The 20031-nt window shown below is 62.6% G+C and overlaps 2 protein-coding genes across 3 annotated transcripts in view; one reads left to right on the top strand and one right to left on the bottom strand.

The window, feature by feature from the left end:
• The window catches only part of RAB20 (RAB20, member RAS oncogene family), a 24429-nt gene extending 16119 nt beyond the window's left edge, over positions 1-8310 (top strand). For both annotated transcript variants that reach the window (XM_039226682.1, XM_039226683.1), the window contains one exon: positions 7294-8310. In XM_039226682.1, the coding sequence (XP_039082613.1) occupies positions 7294-7826 (533 nt within the window). In that variant the 3' untranslated portion in view covers positions 7827-8310. The remainder of the gene's footprint in view (positions 1-7293) is intronic.
• Positions 8311-13844: 5534 nt separating this feature from the next.
• The window catches only part of COL4A2 (collagen type IV alpha 2 chain), a 167145-nt gene continuing 160958 nt past the window's right edge, over positions 13845-20031 (bottom strand). Inside the window, exons 42-48 of the mRNA XM_039226664.1 lie at positions 19977-20030; positions 19624-19722; positions 19211-19357; positions 18968-19084; positions 17983-18174; positions 16688-16974; positions 13845-14197 (exon numbers count right to left, since the gene is read on the bottom strand). Coding sequence (XP_039082595.1) covers positions 13940-14197; positions 16688-16974; positions 17983-18174; positions 18968-19084; positions 19211-19357; positions 19624-19722; positions 19977-20030 — 1154 coding nt within the window. The 3' untranslated portion in view covers positions 13845-13939. The remainder of the gene's footprint in view (positions 14198-16687; positions 16975-17982; positions 18175-18967; positions 19085-19210; positions 19358-19623; positions 19723-19976; position 20031) is intronic.

Raw genomic sequence — 20031 nt, 5'->3', positions numbered from 1 at the left:
CGGAGGCTCCCCAGGCCCCGCCCTCGAGGGAGCGTCCTAGGTCCCGCCCCCGACGGGGGCGCCCCAGGCCCGATTTTGGACCCCCGGTCTTTCCCGCGTTTACTGTTCGGTTGTGGAGCCCAGGCAGGGAGGCTTGGGGGTTTGCGCTCCGAGTCGCAGGCGCCCGGGAAGCCCCGCGAGTCTGCGCGGGCCGCCCCCCTGTTGGGCCTGCGGGCAGGAAGAGAGCCGGTCAGGCCCGCGAGCGGGCACACGGCCCTCTGCGAGGAAGGGACCCGTTTGGGTCGCGGCGACCCCCGCGGCTGCCGGAGCCCCTTTCAGGACACTTCGTCCTTTTCCTGTGGACGGGCGGCCGGCGAGGTCGAGGGGCACAGCCCCGGGGAAGGTGTGCCGCGCACGGGTCCCGGGTCACCGTGGGGGGCCAGCGGGGCCCCCTCTGTTCACGGGGAGACAGCCTGGAGGTGGGCAGCCGGAGGCCAGCAGGGCCCCCAAGGCGGTGCCACCCTCTGGGAGCCCCGTGTCCCTGACTGGGTGGCCCCGAGTGTGACCGCATGGCTTCCCCGGAGGCACAGAGGCAGTACGCTGGGGGTGCAAAACACACGTGAGAGGGGAGACGGGGAGGGCGGGGGCCCCCAGGTACGAGACCTGCGGGTGGGCTGGAGACCCAGGGAGGGGCCCCCCTTGCCGTCTGGAGGGCCTGACCCGTAGGGAGGCACGCTGAGATTCTTTGTGACTCAGGTGTGGTCTCGAGGCAGAATTCCTTTTTACGTATTTATTTTTTTAAGTTCATTTTGAGACAGAGACACAGCGGGAGACGGAGGGGCAGAGAAAGGGAGAGAGCATCCCAAGCAGGCTCCACGCTGCCCATGCCGAGCCTGACGCGGGGACTGACCCCACGAACCAGGAGATCATGACCTCAGCCGAAATCTCGAGTCAGAGCCTTCACCAGCTGAGCCGCCCAGGAGCCCCAGAATTCCTTTTTCTCCAGGAACTCTCAGTCTTTGCTCTTAAGGCCTTCAACTGATTAGATAAGGCCCACCTACATCGCGGAAGGTGATCTTTTTAAAGTCAGTGGATTGCAGATCTCAGAAAATCCCTTCATGGCAACACGCACACTAACATTGGACACGTGACTGGGCAGCACAGCCTGTGGGCGAGCTAACCACACACGGGGGTTGCGGGGTGACAGACCGGAGCCTCTGTGCGGGCGGTGGGGGCCCCTGGACAAGGCGCTCTTGCATCTCAGTGCGCACATGCCGTGGAGGCAGCTGCGCCCCGCGCTGCCCTGGACGGCGGGGTCCTGTCCCCCGGAGGACACGGGCTTCCCTTTTCACTGCACCAGAAGAGTTAAGGCCTCTGCTTCTGTGCAGGTTCCTGGGGGTGCAGGTTCCTGGGGGTGCAGGTTCCTGGGCAGTTTCCAGCCGTGCTCGCTGTCCAGAAACACAGACAGCTGGGAATCTTCTAGATTTTGCCCGTGACTGCCAACTTCAGTCAAAACACATCGACTGAATGAAATAGAACTAAAGTGATCTGGGGCGCCTGGGGGGCTCAGTTAGGCGTCCGACTTCAGCTGAGGTCATGATCTCACGGTTCGTGGGTTCGAGCCCCGCGTCGGGCTCTGTGCTGACAGCTCAGAGCCTGGAGCTGTTTCAGATCCTGTGTCTCCCTCTCTCTGACCCTCCCCTGCTCGTGCTGTCTCTGTCAGAAATAAATAAAAAAAGAACTAAAGTGATCTTACGAGTCGTATTCATAACACTCTGGTGGAACTTGGGAGCATTGGAAAAAGGATTTTTTAAATTTTTTAATTTATTTTGAGGGAAAGAGAGCGTGAGGGGGGAGGGGCGGAGAGGGAGAGAGAATCTCCAGCAGGATCCATGCCGTCCGCACAGAGCCCAGCACTGAGCTCGATCCCACTGTGAGAGCGTGACCTGAGCCGAACCGACTGAGCACCCCAGGTGCCCCAGGTATTTTATTCTCACAAAATCTCTAGAGGGAGGTGCGGCGCAGCTCGCTCTGCACTGTCCCCTCCAGGCGTTCGCCGGTGGGCCTGTTGTCCGGCCGCCTCAAGTGTCCCCCGTCCCCGACCCTGGCTGCGCGCACCCCCGTCCCCGTCCCTGGCTGCGCGCACCCCCGTCCCCGTCCCTGGCTGCGCGCACCCCCGTCCCCGACCCTGGCTCTGTGGATCCCAGCTCTCTGTCTTTTGGTCTTTTTCATGCGGTCTCTTTGGCGTTTGTGTGATCGCCTGTGCAGTGAGCGTTGCAGGCCTTGCGGGGCGTTTTGGAAGCTCCTCCTTCGTGTTTGTGTGTGTGTCGTGTGTTTGTGTGTCCATTTCCGGGCCGACCTTACTGTCCCACTGGATAGAAATCCGCAGCTCTCTGGGGCGCCCGCGGGCTCAGTGGGTTGAGCTTCCGACTTGGGCTGAGGTCATGATCTTGCAGTTGGTGGGACCCAGCCGGGTGTTGGGCTCTGTGCTGACAGCGAGGCACCTGCTTGGGGTTCTCTCCCCCCTTCTCTGCCCCTCCCACCCTCTCTCTCTCAAAATAAATAAACTAAAAGAAAAATCAGCAGCTTTCTGATTCTCACGTGTTAGTAACTGGCTTTCACTTGACCATCACCTCTTGCTGCGCATCACGTTGGCCAGGGGCCTCTGGCAGGACACTGGCACCCCCGCCGCCCTCACCTCCTGTTCCACGTGCTGCGGGGCGAGCGGCCCCAGCGTCACTACTGCTTTAGAGTTAACGAAACAGCACATGCATGTTTCCAACGTGCCCCGCGTTGTAGCCCGATTTCCGAGGCCACACCACGCATGCACTTAGGCCGTCGAAGCAAGGACGAGACGGTGCTCGGGTAAAGGGTGGGTGGTCACCTGGCCCGGGGGGCGGCCGAGGCTGCAAGCGAAAGCAGTGGAGCAGTTTATGTCCGGTTGTCCTGGGGCTGCTGGGAACCCTGTGGGCACTGACCTGTGTCCCCCGGGATCCCTGTGGGTGCTGACTTGTGTCCTCCAGGGATGCCTGTGGGTGCTGACCTGTGTCCCCCCGTCTGCTCCCCGGAATCCCTGAGGTGCTGGTCTGTGTCCCCTGGGATCCCTGCTGGCGCTGGCCTGTGTCCTCCAGGGATCCCTGTGGGCACTGACTTGTGTCCCCTGGACCTGCCCCCCGGGACCTCTGTGGCGCTGACCTGTGTCCTCCAGGGATCCCTGTGGGTGCTGACCTGTGTCCCCCCTGCCTGCCCCCCCGGGATCCCTGCGGTGCTGACCTATGTCCCCTGGGCCTGCCCCCTGGGACCCCTACGATGCTGACTTATGTCCCCCAGGACCCCTGTGGGTGCTGGCCTGTGTCCCTGGGACCCCTGCGTTGCTGATTTGTGTCCCCTGGGCCTGCCCCCCCGGGACCCCTGCGGTGCTGACTTGTGTCCTCTGGGTGGGCCGCCTGGGGGAGTACAGTCCACTGATCAGGCGCGGCAGCTACGGGACGAGGCGCCCCGGAAGTGGGAGAAGGCCATCTCTGAAAGTGAGGCTGGTGCGATAAGACAGGTGCAGGGACTGGCCAGCTGCCCGAGTGCCCACAGGCCCCGGGAGACAGTGTAGACATGCGATGGCGAGACCAGGATCGGGGGTCTGGGAAGCTGTTTGTCCTGGGTTTGGCTCGGCCCCTCCGTCTGTTTAAGCAGCCCTGACGCAGGGCTTGGCGGGAGCAGGTGCACGTCTGGGGGGTCCTGTCTCAGTTTCGCCCACTTGCACGGCCACCCCCTGGTGGGACCGTGTGTGCACGCTGGAGATTGGAACGGAGGCCCAGCTACTTGCCCGGGTCACACTGTGGGGCTGCGAACGCGGATGGTCTGTGCTTGGAGCTGGGTCTCCCATGTGGTTCGCCCACAGACTGCTGGTACCGGGGGTGCCTGCTCCTGCGCGTGGGGGCCCCTTGCTCTGCTCTCTGTTCTCGGTTTCTCCCTCTGTAAAATGGGGTGAGGGGAAGGCCCCCTCGTGCGGTTGCTGGGAAGACCTCGTGGCTGTGTCCACTGCCCGCGCGCTGACCCCGCTTTCTCGCGGTCACTGCCCCTCCCCCTCTCCCCTGCCCCCAGGCCCTGGCCGCCACCATCCCACACTGGGAGCCCACCAGCCGGTATTTGTCCCGTGACTGGCTCGTGGCCCTTCTGTGCTCCGGCAGCCGTATCTGCAGTCGCCCAGGAAGGGAAGCACCGAACATCCTTTGACACGTGAATGCATAAAGAACGTGGGTCATGTGCGGACAGTGGAAGATAATTCAGTCTTAAAAAATAAAGGTTCTGCATTATGTGAGTGCGTGGGTGGGTGAGCGTGAGTGATTTGCTTCACGGACAAACCAGGATTCCTGGACAATGACAAATGTTCCCAGCCCCCAGCCCCTGCGGACCCCCACCGCCGGGCAGCCCGGGTCGCTTCCTGGGGGTGCGGGGGGCTGGCTGGGCCCCCTCCCTGGACTCCGGGGGGCACTCTGAGCCTGGCAGCCTGCCTCCTGCACCCGGCCTGTGGTTTGGCCCTCGCTGCCCCGCACCCGCTGGCTGGCACAGGTCTGCCGCTTCCCCGCGTCCCCCGAATCGGGCCACGGGCTGTTTCATTCCTCAGCGTGGCCCACGTGGAGGAAACTCCCAGACTTACCAGAGCCTGGGCTGTGGGGCTGGGGACCCAGGCTGGGGGAAGTGAGTGGGTGAGAGAGAGAGAGGGCTGGCCTGGCCGCCCCAGGAGGGGAGCTTGCGCACCGCTGGGCTACACCGCCCGCGTGGACCAGGAGCTGGTGTTTGATGTGAGTTAGCGGGAGCCTCACTTCGCAGCCCAGCTGCGTTCACGGACCCCCAGAAAACGTCCTGGCGTCTGGAGTTCACACACCCTGGGAGGCTGGCAGAGTCAGGTGTCCGAGGCCGAGGCTTAGCGATTCAGCACTTGATCTTCGCGGCTGTCCCGATGCCAGGGTCCCGCTGGCTCCGGCCAGGATTGAATTCAGCACGTCTGCTCCCTGTGCGACCGGCCGTGTCCGTGTGGGCGCCGCACTCCCGTGACAGCAGCCAGCACTCTGCGGATTGTAGCCAAGCCAGAATTCAGGGGTTTCGGAAACCACTCACTCATAACCTCTAGTTGTGGGGCCGCCGCGCTCGGCTCCTGGGCGAGCGGCTGTGCGATGGCAGCGGCAGCTCTGGTCTCCTCTCCTTTCGGGCTCTAACCTCTGGGAGTCTTCACTTCTCACTTCCCTAGTTACTGAGTCTCTTCTTGGTGTGTCCGTCTTATTTACTCTTGTAGTTTTTTTAAAGGCAAATCAGACCTTTTTGTTTGGAAAGGAAAAGTTATTTTCGGCATGGGCTTGAACACAGCTGTCTTTCCGTCCCCAGTGAAGTGTGTGGCAGCCGGTCCCGGCAGGCAGTCCCCCGGGATTCCCGGATGGCCCTTCGCTGTCCCTCGTCGGCCCGGTGGGCGCTGGCCTCCTCTCTCCTGTTGGAAGAGGAAGAGCTCGCGATGCCACAATCGTTCTAGCAAGATTCGAGTCTGAAAGGAAAGTCCTAGTCGGTGGTGACGAACTTCTTTCTTTTCTTCATTTATAAATTTTTTAAATGTTTGTTTGTTTTTGAGAGAGAGAGAGAGACAGAGCATGAGCAGGGGAGGGGCAGAGAGAGAGGGAGACACAGAATCCGAAGCAGGTTCCAGGCTCTGAGCCATCAGCACAGAGCCCTATGCGGGGCTCGAACTCACGAACCGTGAGGTCATGACCTGAACCAAAGTCTGATGCTCAACCGACTGAGTCCCCCAGGTACCTCTCTTTCTTTTCTTAACTAATGCCTGCTGTGGCCAGTTTTAAAATTGGTTTTTAAAGCCTCCTTGTTCATCATCTCTGGGGGGAGGGTTCCTGAAGGGGACAGGGGGGCACAGCTGAGTTTCTGCCTGCTGGCACATAGCGCCATTTCACGGGACTTGTGATGGACGTTGTGTGTCAGGGCTGCCCTGTGCTGGTGCTCACGGCCAGAAACGCGGTTCGGGGCCCAGATTCCGGGGTGCAGGCCGCTGGCCAGCAGGGGGGCCGGGGACACTTGCTGGCACGTCACCGTGACCTTTCGCCTCTCTGCGGGGCAGGACGCATCCCTCCCGCCCTGCCAGACCTGGCCCGGGCGGCACCGTCTCCCCCTCTTCCCCCCGCCCCGGTCATTTGGGCGGCGCCCTGGCTTTGGGTCCGGCTCTGTGCGCGGGGGCCGTCAGCTGTCAGTGCAGGTTCACGCCGTCCTCCTCAGCAGGCCGCCCTCCAGCCGGGCCCCAGAGCGGGGGCGCCATCTCGCCTGCGTCGAGGCCTTTCCAGAGTGGCTGGGGTGGAAATTGTTCGGGTGTCTTGGGTCACGTAGCTGAATGTAAGCAGTGGTTTAGTGGCAAAGGACATGTTTTATGTAAATACATGTGTGTAGGTAACAACATGTCTTCACCCCACACTTCTGAGAACCCCCCCCCACAGGCCAAAAGTTCTTCCTTTTTTTGTCAGGGGTCCCTTTCTACCAAGCAGTATGAGCCCGTGACCCTTTCTCTGAATACTGGATTTATTTTTTATTTTATTTTATTTTATTTCATTTTATTTTAAACTTTCTTTTTACATTTATTTATTATTGAGAGACAGAGAGAGACAGAGAACGAATGGGGGAGGGGCAGAGAGAGAGGGAGACGGAATCTGAAGCAGATCCAGGCTCTGAGCTGTCAGCACAGAGCCCGACGTGGGGCTTGAACCCATGAACTGTGAGATCATGACCTGAGCCACAGTCGGACGCTTGACCGACTGAGCCCCCCAGGCATCCCTGAGTACTGGGTTTAAATGCATGTGGGGGGCACCTGGGGGGCTCAGTGGCTTAAGCATCTAATTCTTGATTTCGGTTCAGGTCATGATCTGACAGTTTATGAGTTCAGGCCCCACCACTGGGCTCTGCACTGACAGTGCCTGCTTGGGATTCTCAATCTCTCTCCCTGTCTCCCTGCCCCTCCCCTGCTCACCTGTGTCTGTTTCAAAATAAACAAATACAAAAAAAAAAGCAGGCAGTAAAATTCAGAGGTTCGCCTGGAAACCAGGCTTCCTGTACAGCAGGTCCCGCCGCTGCTGTGAAGCCTCCCGGAGCGGAGGGTGCTGCCCTCGGGTCCCGGAGGGCCTGGGACCCTCCCTCCTTTGTGCACGCCCGCGTCTCCATCAGGCCCAGCCCCAGCCTCGCCTGCGTCCGGGGTCGGGCTCCCTGGTCCCTCTGGGGGTGCGGACGCGGACGAGGCATAACCTGCATCTCTCTTCCCCTCTTCCCGGCCAGGGCGGGAGCAGTTCCACGGCCTGGGCTCCATGTACTGCCGCGGAGCCACCGCCGTCATCCTCACCTACGACGTCAGCCACCCGCAGAGTCTGCTGCAGCTGGAGGACCGGTTCCTGGGCCTGACGGACACGGCCAGCTCCGACTGCCTCTTTGCCATCGTGGGGAACAAGGTGGACCTCGTCGAGGAGCCGGCCGCAGAGCGCCCGGGGCAGGACGGCCAGGGCCCCGGGGCGGCCGGGGGTGGCGGCGGAGCGCCCAGGGCGCCCCAGCAGGTGCGGCCGGAGGACGCGGTGGCCTTGTACAAGAAGATCCTCAAGTACAGGATGCTGGACGAGAAGGACGCGCCGGCGGCCGAGCGGATGTGCTTCGAGACCAGCGCCAAAACCGGGCACCACGTGGACCTGCTGTTCGAAACGCTGTTCGACATGGTGGTGCCCGTGATCTCGCGGCAGAGAGCCCAGGAGCCGCCGCAGACCGTGGACATCACCAGTTATGACACGCCCGGACGGACCAGGTCCGGGTGCTGTGCCTGACGCACCGAGGCCCCGAGCCCCAGTGTGCACGATCGGCCAGGGAGTGACCAGCGCAGGTGGGGGGCGGGGGGCCGTTGTGGGAAGTCCAGGGGTTTCGTCGTGCGGAGGAGGAGGAGGACCCGGTGGTTTCGAGGCCCCTGGGGACGGTCACTGTGCCGGGAGTGGGGACAAGTGAATCCCCTGCTGAAAGCACGCTTTGGAGCCAGGACGCCCAGAGACCGCCGTCCAGGGCTGCCCCTTGCCTAAAAACCCGGCCTCACCGGAGGCCGTGGCCGGGCTCTCGAGGCACCCGGTGTGGCCCCTGCACCACTTTTGTGTTATTCTCAGACTTTGGTGTCTCCTGGGTCCTACTGTTTGGCACTGGTGTCCTGCGGCATCACGGCGATTCTGGACTCGAGGACGGCTACGAAGTCGGGAATTCCTGCCTCGATACGGGTGCCACCGTACGAGCTACACGTATTATTAAAACGGGTGATCAGAAGACCCTTGGTGTGGAGTCTGTCAACTTAGAGTTTATTTTCACTGCTGGTGGGCCCCTTGCTGGGGCGCCTGGGAGGTGGCTGTGAGCTTAAGGTATTTGTCATTCGAGGCTCCTGGTGGCTCAGCCGGTTAAGTGTCTGACTCGCCTTTGGCTCAGGTCATGACCTTGCAGTTCATGAGTTCGAGCCCCACGTCGGGCTCTGTGCTGACAGCTCGGAGCCTGGAGCCTGTTTCAGATTCTGTCTCCCTCTCTCTCTGCCCCTCCCCTGTTTGCTCTTTCTCTCAAAACAAAAACAAAAACAAAAAAACTTCTGTTTTTAAAAGCTACATCGAATGCTTAGAAATTCCAGAACGTTTTGATTGGTCCATTGCCTGCTCATGATGACAGGAGCTCGAGGGACAGAAAACTGGAGTCTGTTTGGGGTCACAAGGGTCACAAGGGTCCTGAATCAGAAGCCCCCTTCCCAGTGGTGGGTAGGCGGGCTGCGCTGTCACGAGAAGATTCTCAGATAAGGAAGCTGTGAGGCAGCGGTTTTGTTTCTGAGAAACTTAACTTTAAGGGGTATCTCAGGGGCCGCCCGGGTGGCGTTGAGCGTCTGACTTCGGCTCAGGTCATGATCTCACGGATCGTGGGTTTGAGCCCCGTGTCAGGCTCTGTGCTGGTGGCCACAGAGCCTGCTTGCGATTCTCTCTCTTTTTCTCTCTCAAAAAAAAAAAAACCAACTTAAAAAAATGGGGGTGTCTCCACCCCCTGGGGCCGCTGTAGCAAAATGCGGGGCTGGCGGCTCACGAGCAGACACCTCCCTCTCACAGCTCTGGGGCTGGAAGCCAGAGGTCTCGAGTGCAGATCTGATTTCCGGTTGGGCCCCTCCTGCCTTGCGGATGCCACCGCCTCACTGTGTCCTCGCATGGTGGAGGGGGCGCGCTCTGGTCTCTCTTCTCGTGAGGGCACTGATCCTGTCGAGAGGACCCCCCGCCATGACCTCCAAAGGCTGTCACGTGGGGTGGGTGCTGTGGGGTGGGGGGCGTCCGGGCTCCAGCATACACGTCTTGGGGGAAACAAGCATTCGGTCCCTAGCGGAACACGCGGTGAGGCAGAGCCCGGCAAGAAAGCAGCGTGTTTTGTGAGTCGTTGCTTTGGCGGGGAGGGGTGTGTGGTCATTGTGCTGAGTGCCCACGGCCGCGTTGGGGGCCCGCAGCCCGGCGTCCTCTGCTCCCGTGTGACGTCGTGCGTGAGCTGACCCGCGGGCCGGCCTGGGCTCCCCCGGGGGACACCGTTACTGAAGTCCGTCATGAGGCCCGAGGGCCGCCCCTCGGCGGGGCCCATAGGACGCGGGTCAGCGCATCATTATTGCAGTCTGGTTGGATCGTGTCTTTGCTAGTGACCCGCCTGTGGAAACTGCCACCATCCGGGGGGCCCCGGAATTTGTCTCTGAAGCCCGTGGGCGAGGGGCCCCACGAAACCATCTCTGGTTCATGCTGGAAGGGGGGCTGGCCGAGTCCCCGGGGCCCTGTCCCCCTGGATGTTCCTCACTTCTGCTCCTCCTCTCTCAGCACCCCCAGCTCGGGGCCCGAACGGCCTCACGTTCTGGGGGAGGGCCTGGGACGACATGTCCTCCATGGGCCACACAGTTTCACCCTTGATGGTTGCCCTAAAAATAGAGTTCACGCTGGGCTCTGTCCCCAGTGGGTTTGGGACGCCGGCCTGGTTCTGGGGTCCGAACCTGCTCATAGGGTTTCAGTCTGACCACGTGGGCCTGGTTAGCACCCCGGGAGCCAGGCGGGCCCTGGGGAGGCTCCCGGTCGCTCAGCGGGTGGGTGTGGGAGCCCGCTCGTGGAGAGAAAGGGGGTTTCGCCGCTGGGAGTGGGTTTGAGCTGGGAAGCTCGAATGTTCCTTCTTTTCTTTTGCACAGATTTGGCCTCTGGGGGGCAGGGAGGCCACAGACAGCCCTGTGACCGCCCCGCTGTGCCTGGGCCCCGTGGCCTCCCCGCTGTGGCCGGTCTCCGAGCCGCAGCTGCAGGCTCTCACACGGCTCCCTGTGTCCTCTCACAGGCGAAAACCTTTTTCTCGATCACATTTCCTGGGTGGATGTTTCTGGCGCCCAAGGGGCCGAGCGAGGCAGCCGGAAGGTTGGGGACGTTGCAGTCTGGGTGTCGTGAGCCCCGCTTCCCCCTTTGCTCAGGCTGCCAGGCCTGGTTCTTTCTTTTTTTTCCCCTTTTTTTTTAATAGCTTATTTATTTTTGAGACAGAGTATGAATGGGGAGGGGCAGAGAGAGAGGGAGACACAGAATCCGAAACAGGCTCCAGGCTCTGAGCTGTCAGCACGGAGCCTGATGTGGGGCTCGAACCCACGAACCGTGAGATCTGACCTGAGCCGAAGTCAGTCTCCGCCACCCAGGCGCCCCCAGGCTGGGTTCTTAAAGGCATGGCGGTCATTTCCGAACCTGGTGTACTCAGAGCCACCTGCGGTGCTGGGAAGACCTGCATACCCTTGCCCGCAGCACTCAGCCTCCTTGCACGCCTGCCCGTGGTTTCCTTGGTTACAGAGCTGCTGTGTCCCGCCCCCTAGGTGGGTTCCAGCGTCCCCTCTGCCCGAGACGAGGTGCGCCCGCTGTGCCCCCCTGCTTGTTTCCCCTGGGAAAAGCCACGGAGGCCTGGCCGCAGTCCTGGGGGCTGACGGGTCCGGGCGAGGCGAGCGGGGCGGCCTGGCCCCGGGCGGTGGGGGGCGCCCCCCAGGTCACCTTGGAGTCTCCAGGGGCACTTACCCCCTCCTCCCTCGCCTTGCCCTCTGTTGGCCTCGCTCTCATGTTCATGACTCACATGTTAGTGTGTGGGGGTGGGTGGGGTTCCTGTCCCCGGGGCAGGGAGGGAGGGGCAGGAAGACCCCCAAACAGATTCCTCATAATCTGGACACTAGCATCTCAATTCTGGGAACTCTGCAGGGAACACTGTTTTTTCTTTTTCTCTCTTTTTAAAAATTTTTTAATGTTTACTTTTGAGAGAGAGAGAAACAGAGCACGAGTGGGGGAGGGGCAGAGAGAGAGGGAGACACAGAATCTGAAGCAGCTCCAGGCTCTGAGCTGTCAGCTCAGAGCCCAACTTGGAGCTTGAACTCACAAACCGTGAGATCGTGTGACCTGAACTGAAGTCAGACACTTAACTGACTGAGCCCCCCAGGCGCCCCAACACTTATCTTTTTCTAAGCATAGAAGTAGGGATAAGTCAGCTCCAGGAAGAGCATACGTTCCCGCCCCCTCCACTCTCACCAGAGAGGCCGGGTCCTGACCCCTGTGACCAAATGGCCTCTGTGGAAACGGCCAAGGTTTCAGGGCCGGCTTACATCACCACACGACCCACACCGTCAGAGCCGGCCTCCATCCAGCTGGCTGTGCTCTTGAACTTGAGCCAGGGGCGACAAGGCTCCCGTGAGTCACTGTGTGTTACGCAAGCCCCTGCCCAGGGTCAGCCTGCAGGCAGGTGGGCACAGGGGCCCCGGGGGGTGGCCCCACGAGGGAGGATGCCGGTGCCCAGTGCCCGTCCTTCATGCCATCACCCCTAAGCCAAGTCCAGCAGGGATCTTGGGGACTGTGACGCTCTTCGCGGCTGCCCCTTGATTGTGTGGACAGGAGTCTGGAGTAACGGCTGCCTCTCTGAGTTCCATAAGGGGTGCTGTGCTGGGGGCTTTCAAGCCCTGGCCTCCCAGCCTCACCTCCCGTGTGTGTGTGTGTGTGTGTGGGGGGGGGGGGGTTGCTCGGACTGTTGCCATGGAAACCACCTGCGAGCAGGTGTAGCACACGCACTGCGTCAGCTCCGCGGCTTCTGTGCCATGTCTGGGCCGATGCTCAGCCGGACACACGGGGAGCCAGGCACCCAGGCACCTGTCGGTGGGGCAGCCCGGGATCCCCTGGCCGAGAGCTGGCTTCCCTGCTCCCCGCCTGGGCTGCACGGCCCGAGGCTCCCGCGCGGCCTTCCCGTGGGTTCCTGCCGCACAGAGAGCCCTTAGGTGCCCGTGGCGGGAGGCCCTCAGGACCTGGCTGCCCCCCCCACCGCGCCCTGATTGGGACTCATGTCCCCACAGAACCCTCCCGGGCGGAGCCCTGGCCCAGTCAGCTTCCGGGGGACAGTGCACGTCATGGTGGTCGCTCCTGTACTTCGAATGACACTGTCACGTGGAATACTCCTTTAGTTACGGGGAAACTGTTCTCAGGAAAGTTTAACATGGGGGCGCTGGCTGGCTCAGCGGGAAGAGCTTGTGCCTCTTGATCTCAGAGGCAGGAGTCTGAGCCCCACATTGGGGGTAGAGGTTCCTTAAAATAAAATGTTTTTTAAAAGTTTAGTGTGAGATTGTGTTTCTTATAGTATTTTTAAAGTTTATTTTTGAGAGAGACAGAGACAGCGTGAGCAGGGAGGGGCAGAGAGAGAGGGACACAGAGAATGCCAAGCAGGCGCTGCACTGTCACGCAGAGCCTCACTGGGACTTCAGCTCACAGAACCGTGAGATCCTGACCTGCGCTGAGGCCAAGTGTGACCCTTAGCTGACCGAGCCACCCAGGTGCTCCAATATGAGACTGCATTTTAATTTTTTTAAATTTATTTTTGAGGGAGAGAGACAGAGTGTGAGCAGTGGAGGAGCAGAGAGAGAGAGGGAGACACAGAATCCGAAGCAGCTCCAGGCTCGGAGCTGTCAGCACAGAGCCCGACGTCGGGCTCGAACTCATGAACCGTGAGATCACCACCTGAGCCGAAGTCGGTCGCTTAGCCGACTGAGCCCCCGGGAGCACCGAGATTGCATTTTTAAGGCTGGAACTAAGTTCTGAGCTGGGCTCCCAGCGGTCAGGTCAGAGAAGCTGAAGCCAGAATGCGCCTGGGGTTTCCTGGAAACTCGGAGCTGATCTGGGGACTGACTGGGCAGGTGTGTCTGAAGGGCCCCGCGAGTGTGGCCGGCGTGGCTCCTGCAAACCCTGACACGCTACAAACACAGGCGCTGCCTGCCCGGACGCACCGCAGCCCGGGCTCACGAGTGCGGGCACGGGGCAGGGGCGTGGCGGGTGCCAGGCTCACCCGACTCGGGCCTGCGGTTCCGCGGCTGTGCTCTCGGACGTGCGACAACGAAGGCCGTCGACACCCCGGGGTATAAAAAGCTCAAAACCAACTTTTATTGTGTGTTTATTACAGAGGTTAGGTAAGTCATCGGAGGGCGAAGCACCACAGTGGAGGGTAAGCCCCCGGGGCCGCGGACACACGCCTGCGGCCCCTACAGTGCGCGGCCACGTGGCGCGGCGGCCACACGTGGCTGAGACGCCTCCCGAGCGTCTGCGAGGACGCGGGGGGCTCCCAGCTCTGGCAAGGCGCGCGCGGCCTTCCCGAGGGGTGAGGGGGCGCATCCCGGTCTCTGCCAGCGCGGCGGCCCGGGGCCCGCGGGTGGGAGCCGCGCGCGTGAGCCCGGGGGCCCCGGGGCGCACGGCTTCGCGGGTCCACAGCGCCCCGTTGGGCGAGTTGCGGGGTCTGCGGGCGCATACGGGCACGCCTGGAGCCGGCGCGGGGGCGGCCTTCCCACGGGATTCGGTAACGAGGCGGGTCGGGGGCGGCGTGTGAGGTAACGAGTTACGGGCGAGCACCGGGCCCGGGGCGCTCACAAGTTCTTCATGCACACCTGGCAGCGGCTGATGTGCGTGCGGATGAGCCCCGCCTTGAGCGTGTCGGCGGCCGGCGCGCCCTGGAAGCTGCGCTCGGGGATGGTGGTGAGCCAGAAGCTGTACTTGTTGGCGTAGTAGTGGCAGGTGCCGCGGCCGCCGTTGCACTCGATGAAGGGCGTCGCGCGGAAGTCCTCCAGACAGCTGCCCGGCGACACCAGCGACTGGCCGCCGCCCTCGTCGCCGGCCGCCGTGTGCTGCGCGGGGGGAGGCGGGCGGGGCCGTGAGCGCGCACGCCCGGGGGGGGGGGTCTCTTTGATGCACCCCCCCCGGCCCCCCACCGAACACCCGCCCAGACTTCATCTGTCCTTTCAATACGGACCACCTGCAACACGCGATTTAAGGCTCCCGGCGTGGCTGAAAAATCCAGGGCGGCCTGGCCACCAGGCACAGGGCAGGGGCGGGGTGGGGCGGGGCAGGAGCAGAGGGCGGGGCGGGGGCGGGGCCGAGTCTGGGGCAGGACAGGGGCGGGGCAGGGGCGGGGCAGGAGCAGAGGGCGGGGCGGGGGCGGGGCCGAGTCTGGGGCAGGACAGGGGCGGGGCAGGAGCAGAGGGCGGGCGGGGCGGGGGCGGGGCAGAGGCCGGGGCGGGGCGGGGGCGGGGCCGAGTCTGGGGCAGGACAGGGGCGGGGCGGGGGCGGGGCAGGAGCAGAGGTCGGGGCAGGGGCCGGTTCTGGAGGAAGAGCCCTGCGGGAGGCCTCGGAGCTAGAACCAGCCCGGCTGGGCAAGGGCTCTGGCTTTAGTCCACACACACATGCGCGCACACACACACCTTCACATATGTACACAGGTGCTCATGTGCACACACGTGCACACAGGTGTCCATGCAGACGCCTGCACACATGTACACAGGTGCCCACCTGTACACACCTGCACATGTGTACACAGGCGCCCATGTACACACACATGCACATACCTGCACACATGCACACAGGTGCCCATGCACACACCTGCACACACCTGCACACAGGCGCCCATGTGCACATACCTGCACACACATCCACACAGGTGCCCATGCACACACATGCACATGCCTACATATGTGTACACAGGCATCCATGTGTACACACTGGCATCCACCTGCACACTTGTACACAGGCACCCATGTGCACACAACACACACACATGGACATGTGCACACACACGTACACACACCTGCATATGTGTACACAGGTGCCCAAGCACATACACATACATATGCGCATACCTGCACATGTATACAGTTGCACATGTGCACACATGCATATACACTTACATGTGCACACATGTACCCAGATGCAGACATGCACACACACCCATGCACATGTATACATAGATGCCCATACCCCCCACCCCTGCATGCACACACCGACACAGGTGCACACACATGTGCACACAGATACACAAACAATGTGTGCACATACCTGTCCATGTATATACATTGCATGTGTGCTCACACAGAGATGCATGCATGTGCACATACAGGTGCACAAATGTCTGTGCACACACCTGTGCACGTATGCACGCTGCACACATGCACCCACCCCCGCCTTTCCCAGAGTACTCTCAGCAGACAAGCCTCTGGCTCTGGGCCAGGGAGCAGCGGCTGTCTCCCAGGAGAACCGCCCGGTAGCGGCAGGCCCTGAGAGGTGACCGTGACACTGTCACAGCCTGCGTGCACTTCCTAGTCTGAACCAAAAAGGAGAAACTGGACCAAAGGCCTCTGTTTAGAGCTGCCACCAGCGTGGCCTCGGGAGGTCACGGGGGGCAAGGGACTGATGCTTTGCTGCCGTGACAGTGACGGACGAAAGGGCACCTCATGCGCGACAAGACGCTCCGGTCCTGCGGTGCAGGCTGGTCCACACCGGCAGGCGCTGCCGTGGCCTGTCGGCCCTGAGCCCTGGCCCCATGGCACCTCACCCCCGGGGGGTGTCCGGTGCCGGCTGGCCGGAGAAGGCCACGCGGCTTATTGCTGACTCGGACCGGAGGTGTGCTGCTAAGGGAAGAGGGACTGTCCCTGTCAGGTCACTCCCTGGGCGAGGGAGAAGCTCAGGGCCTAGTTTGGAGTTTCTAGTGGAAGTTTGAAGACATGAGGGACCACAGAGGCGCCCTGATGGCACGTGTAACCAAGCGGGGTTGTTCTGTCCGCAAAAGTCACCTTATGTGACTGTGATCGGCTTCTTGAAAAGTAGGAAGGTGCCTGTCTTTGCACAGAACGTAGTGTCTGTGCTTCAAATTATTGCAGCGATCATACCTCTAAAAATAAAGATATTGACACCTAGCTTCTCTGATCACTTACGTATTGTGTTATTTATATGATTTGAGTCCCGGCAGCTATAATAAACATAAACACAAGTCGACCGTCGTCACCGGCCGTTCTTTCTCCCTACGGTGGTGGAGTGAGCAGGAAAGCCGTATGGGCTGCTGGCACCGTTTAGCCTAATTACAGCCAGCACCATGGCCTGATGGTGAGTTCACAGACCCCCTTCTGGGTGGGGGCAGCCCATGCCTGACATGGCTCAGTCAGCACAGTGCAGGCTAAAGTGCAGGCTGAATCCCAGCTCCCATCCCCTGGGCCAGAGGCCCTTGTGCAGTGCACAACCTGAAACTGCCCTTTGTGATTATTCTTAGGAAGGCTGGGTATGGCTGGGAGAGGAACTAGATTTCCCCGCAGTTCACGCTCAGAGAGAAAGCGGGCACGCACACCTACCATGAGGAAGGAATATCCAATCCATAGACTGCGCCATCCGGCCGGGCAGTGGGGGATGGACACATCCTGGCTGTGGACCGCTATGGCGACGGCCGGGGCCTCGCACACAGAGCAGCGGCTGATGTAGGGCTTGATCTCGTCCTCGGCCACCGGCATCATGGGCAGCGGGGCCGTGGTGGACAGCCAGTAGGACTTGTCGTTCCGGCTGGCATAGTAGCAGACATCCCCCGGATTGCAGTACAGGAAGGGCATGGTGCTGAACCGGGCCAGGCAGGAGCCCGCCAGCCCTGTGGGGCGACACCACGGCGGGGCGTGCTTCCCAGCGGCCCTCAGCCCCCGCCTCCCGCTAGGGCCCCACCAGGGCCCCGCCCCCAGGCCCCCAATGCGGCTCAGGTCTGCCCTGGGGACCATGCCGGGGGGTGGGGTCCCATTCCTTTTTTTTTTTTTTTTTGGAGCAGATACGCTGCCTTTTCAGCCCTGTCCTTCTAGAAGTTTTCATGCTCACCCCTGGATGGAGTGGGGTCTTCGTGACCTAGCATCTGGCCGAGGACTGTACCATTGGGCGTCTTAGAGACCCCTGAGGGGACCCAAGACTAGGGCCTGGCTTCCTGCGCCCGAGGGGTCCGAACCCCAAATACCTCCCTGCTCCTGGGTACAAAGCCTGCCTTTTCCTCGCAGCAGAGAGAATGAGCTCGCGGCACAGCCTCCCCTGCCCACATCGGCTGCCCACTGAGCGGGGAAAGGAACGTGCGGGGCGCCTGCCCCAGGCCCGCCTGGCAGCCCGGCTCCCCGCCCTGCCTCAGCCCTGCACCTGAGGCCCCAGCCCTGCACTTGAGGCCCCAGCTGTGTTTGCATTTGCCGCACTTTCTGTTCCGCTAAATGTATTTTGGAAGTGGAGCCCGTAGACAGGAGTGTGCACAGAGCATCAGGGTTGGGCTTGATGGAGTCCCCGTCCCTGTCCCCTCCCAGGCCCCCCCCACCCCCCAGACAGAGGCACCCGTGCCCCTCGCCCACGGGTCACGCGTGCTTGCTGCACTTTCTGTGCGCTTTTAAGTCCTCTGGCAACCAGGCTTACTTGGATCCGTATCTGTTCTCCTGGGGGTTCTGGGGGCCCCTGAGCCTGAGGCCGCGGCCTCTGTGGTCCTGACCTGAGCTTTAGAGGTCAAAGACCAGCTTCATCTGTTCTGGAAGCCCCAGGATGTGCATGGGCCCAGTGCCCTCGACCGCCTGCGCGAACCTGGCCGCGACTGCTGGCCTTGACCAGGCGCCGAGCCGGCGGGGCCAGCGGTACCTACCCAGGTCCTGGTTGTGCGCCTTCTCCTGGCCTTCGAAGTACAGCAGGCTGTACCCGCTCCAGAGCTTGTTCATGCCCACGGGGCACATGGGCTCCTGGTCCGTCTGACTGTGCTTCACCAGGAGGTAGCCGATGCTGACACTGCGGCCGGGCATGCCGGGCAGGCCGGGGGTCCCTGGGCGGCCCGGCGCCCCTAGAACCGGGAGAAAGCGGCCGCCTTTCAGCTACTGCCTGGGCCTCTGCTTTGCGGCTGCCGCCTGCGTTCTGCCCGCAGCCTGGCCCTCACCGGCCGTGCCCCGTGGGGGACCCGCGAGCATCCCGAGCGAGGGGCAGACAGAGCCAGTAGGAAGGGCCCAGAGGACTGCAGCCCAGCCCCCGCCCAGCCGACCAGCCTCCTCTGCCCCAAGCGCCAGGCTGAGGCACTTCGGGGACAGGCGACTCGCTGCGCACCCCCGGGTGAGGGGTCTGCCTCCTGCGGTGCCCGCCCGGGGCTCAGGTCTGAGCACCGCGGCACGTCTGCTCTGCCTCCAACAACACAGCCCTTCAAATGCTGGGCACCAGCCGTCCAGGCTGAGCTAGTTCTTTGTGCACAAACTGCCAGTGTTTCTGGCCCGCCCCGCCCTGTGCGTGCACAGCTCGTTTTAAGAAATCAGTGACAGGACTTGACGAGCCCTCCTGCCAGCGTCATTGGTCCGTCTCTCCGGCCCAGACCTTTGAGACCTTTACAAGGCCTTTTCTCAAAGAACGGGGACTGCCTCCCTGTCCGAGCCACCTGCGGGCCCATCAGCGGAAGGAAGGGGGCCCGGCCTGTCCGGGGACTCTGCTCCTGGTGTTACCCGGCGCCCCCAGCACCACGGCTGCGGAGGGGACAGCCTCTTCCTGCTCGCTCGGGGCTGGCTCACCCCTCCCGACGGACCACAGGACACTGGTCATCGGCAGACACGGAAGAACGGCCTTGCCCTTTGCCCCTTCTGTGTGTAACTCACCTTCCTGGCCGATGGGGCCCTGCTGTCCCACGGGCCCCTGGTCTCCTCGGAACCCGGGAACGGCAGACACGCCGCCTCTTCCCTGGGGCCCTGCCTTCCCGGGAGCCCCGCGGAAACCTGCACGGCCACGAAAGGAGTGTGAGCACCAGGGACGGAGCGACCGGGCTCGGCGTCACTGCTGCTCAGCAAGGGCGTTCGGGGAGGAAACGGGAGCGAGAAGCCGGCAGGAAAGGGGGCGCCTACCTGGCTCTCCAGGGGGGCCCTGGGGCCCCATCTCTCCCTGGGCCCCCGGGGGGCCTCTCTTGCCGTGTGGACCCACTGGCCCTGGCTGGACGGTGATCCTCTGGGGGATCCCTGCGATCCCCGGGGACCCCAAAGAGCCGGGGGTGCCTGGAAATGGCAGAGAAAGGCCAGGTGACACAGGGGCCTCCTGCATGGCCTGCATCCCATTGTTTCATCGTTGAAGCCAATCCTGGTGCCCCCGGAGCCACCTGCTGCCCAGAGAACCGCCTGTTGGCGAGGCCGTCAGTCACCCAGCGGCGGCGGGAGCCACGCAGGTCTCAGCGAGGCGCTTCAGAGGACGGCCTCGAGGGGTCCCCCAGTCCCGGGGGCCACCCAGCCGAGGTGCTGGCGGTGCGCGCGCCAGGGCCACTCACCTGGGAGTCCTCGGTCTCCTTTGGGCCCCTTGGGACCTGGGTCGCCCACGCTGCCAGTAGCTCCTGTGTTTCCCATAAGTCCTGGCTCCCCCCTGGGTCCTTTAAGACAAACCGGACACGGAGGACTCACACGTCTATGCGGGGGCGTCAGCCCCCCCCCACCGGTGCTGCCAGCCCCCCCCACCGGTGCCGCCAGCCCCCCCCACCGGTGCCGCCAGCCCCCCACATGGGTGCCGCCAGCCCCCCCACATGGGTGCCGCCAGCCCCGCCCACATGGGTGCCGCCAGCCCCCCCACCGGTGCCGCCAGCCCCGCCCACATGGGTGCGAGCCCTCCCTCCGTGGGCACCGTTACCTCTCTCTCCCGGGAGCCCGAACACGCCAGGCGGGCCCTGGGGCCCGGGGTCCCC

The sequence above is a fragment of the Hyaena hyaena genome, unplaced genomic scaffold (genome assembly GCF_003009895.1).
Source record: "Hyaena hyaena isolate Hyena2069 unplaced genomic scaffold, ASM300989v1 scaffold_22, whole genome shotgun sequence".
Lineage (NCBI taxonomy): Eukaryota > Metazoa > Chordata > Mammalia > Carnivora > Hyaenidae > Hyaena > Hyaena hyaena.
This window is presented reverse-complemented; position numbering and strand designations above follow the sequence as displayed.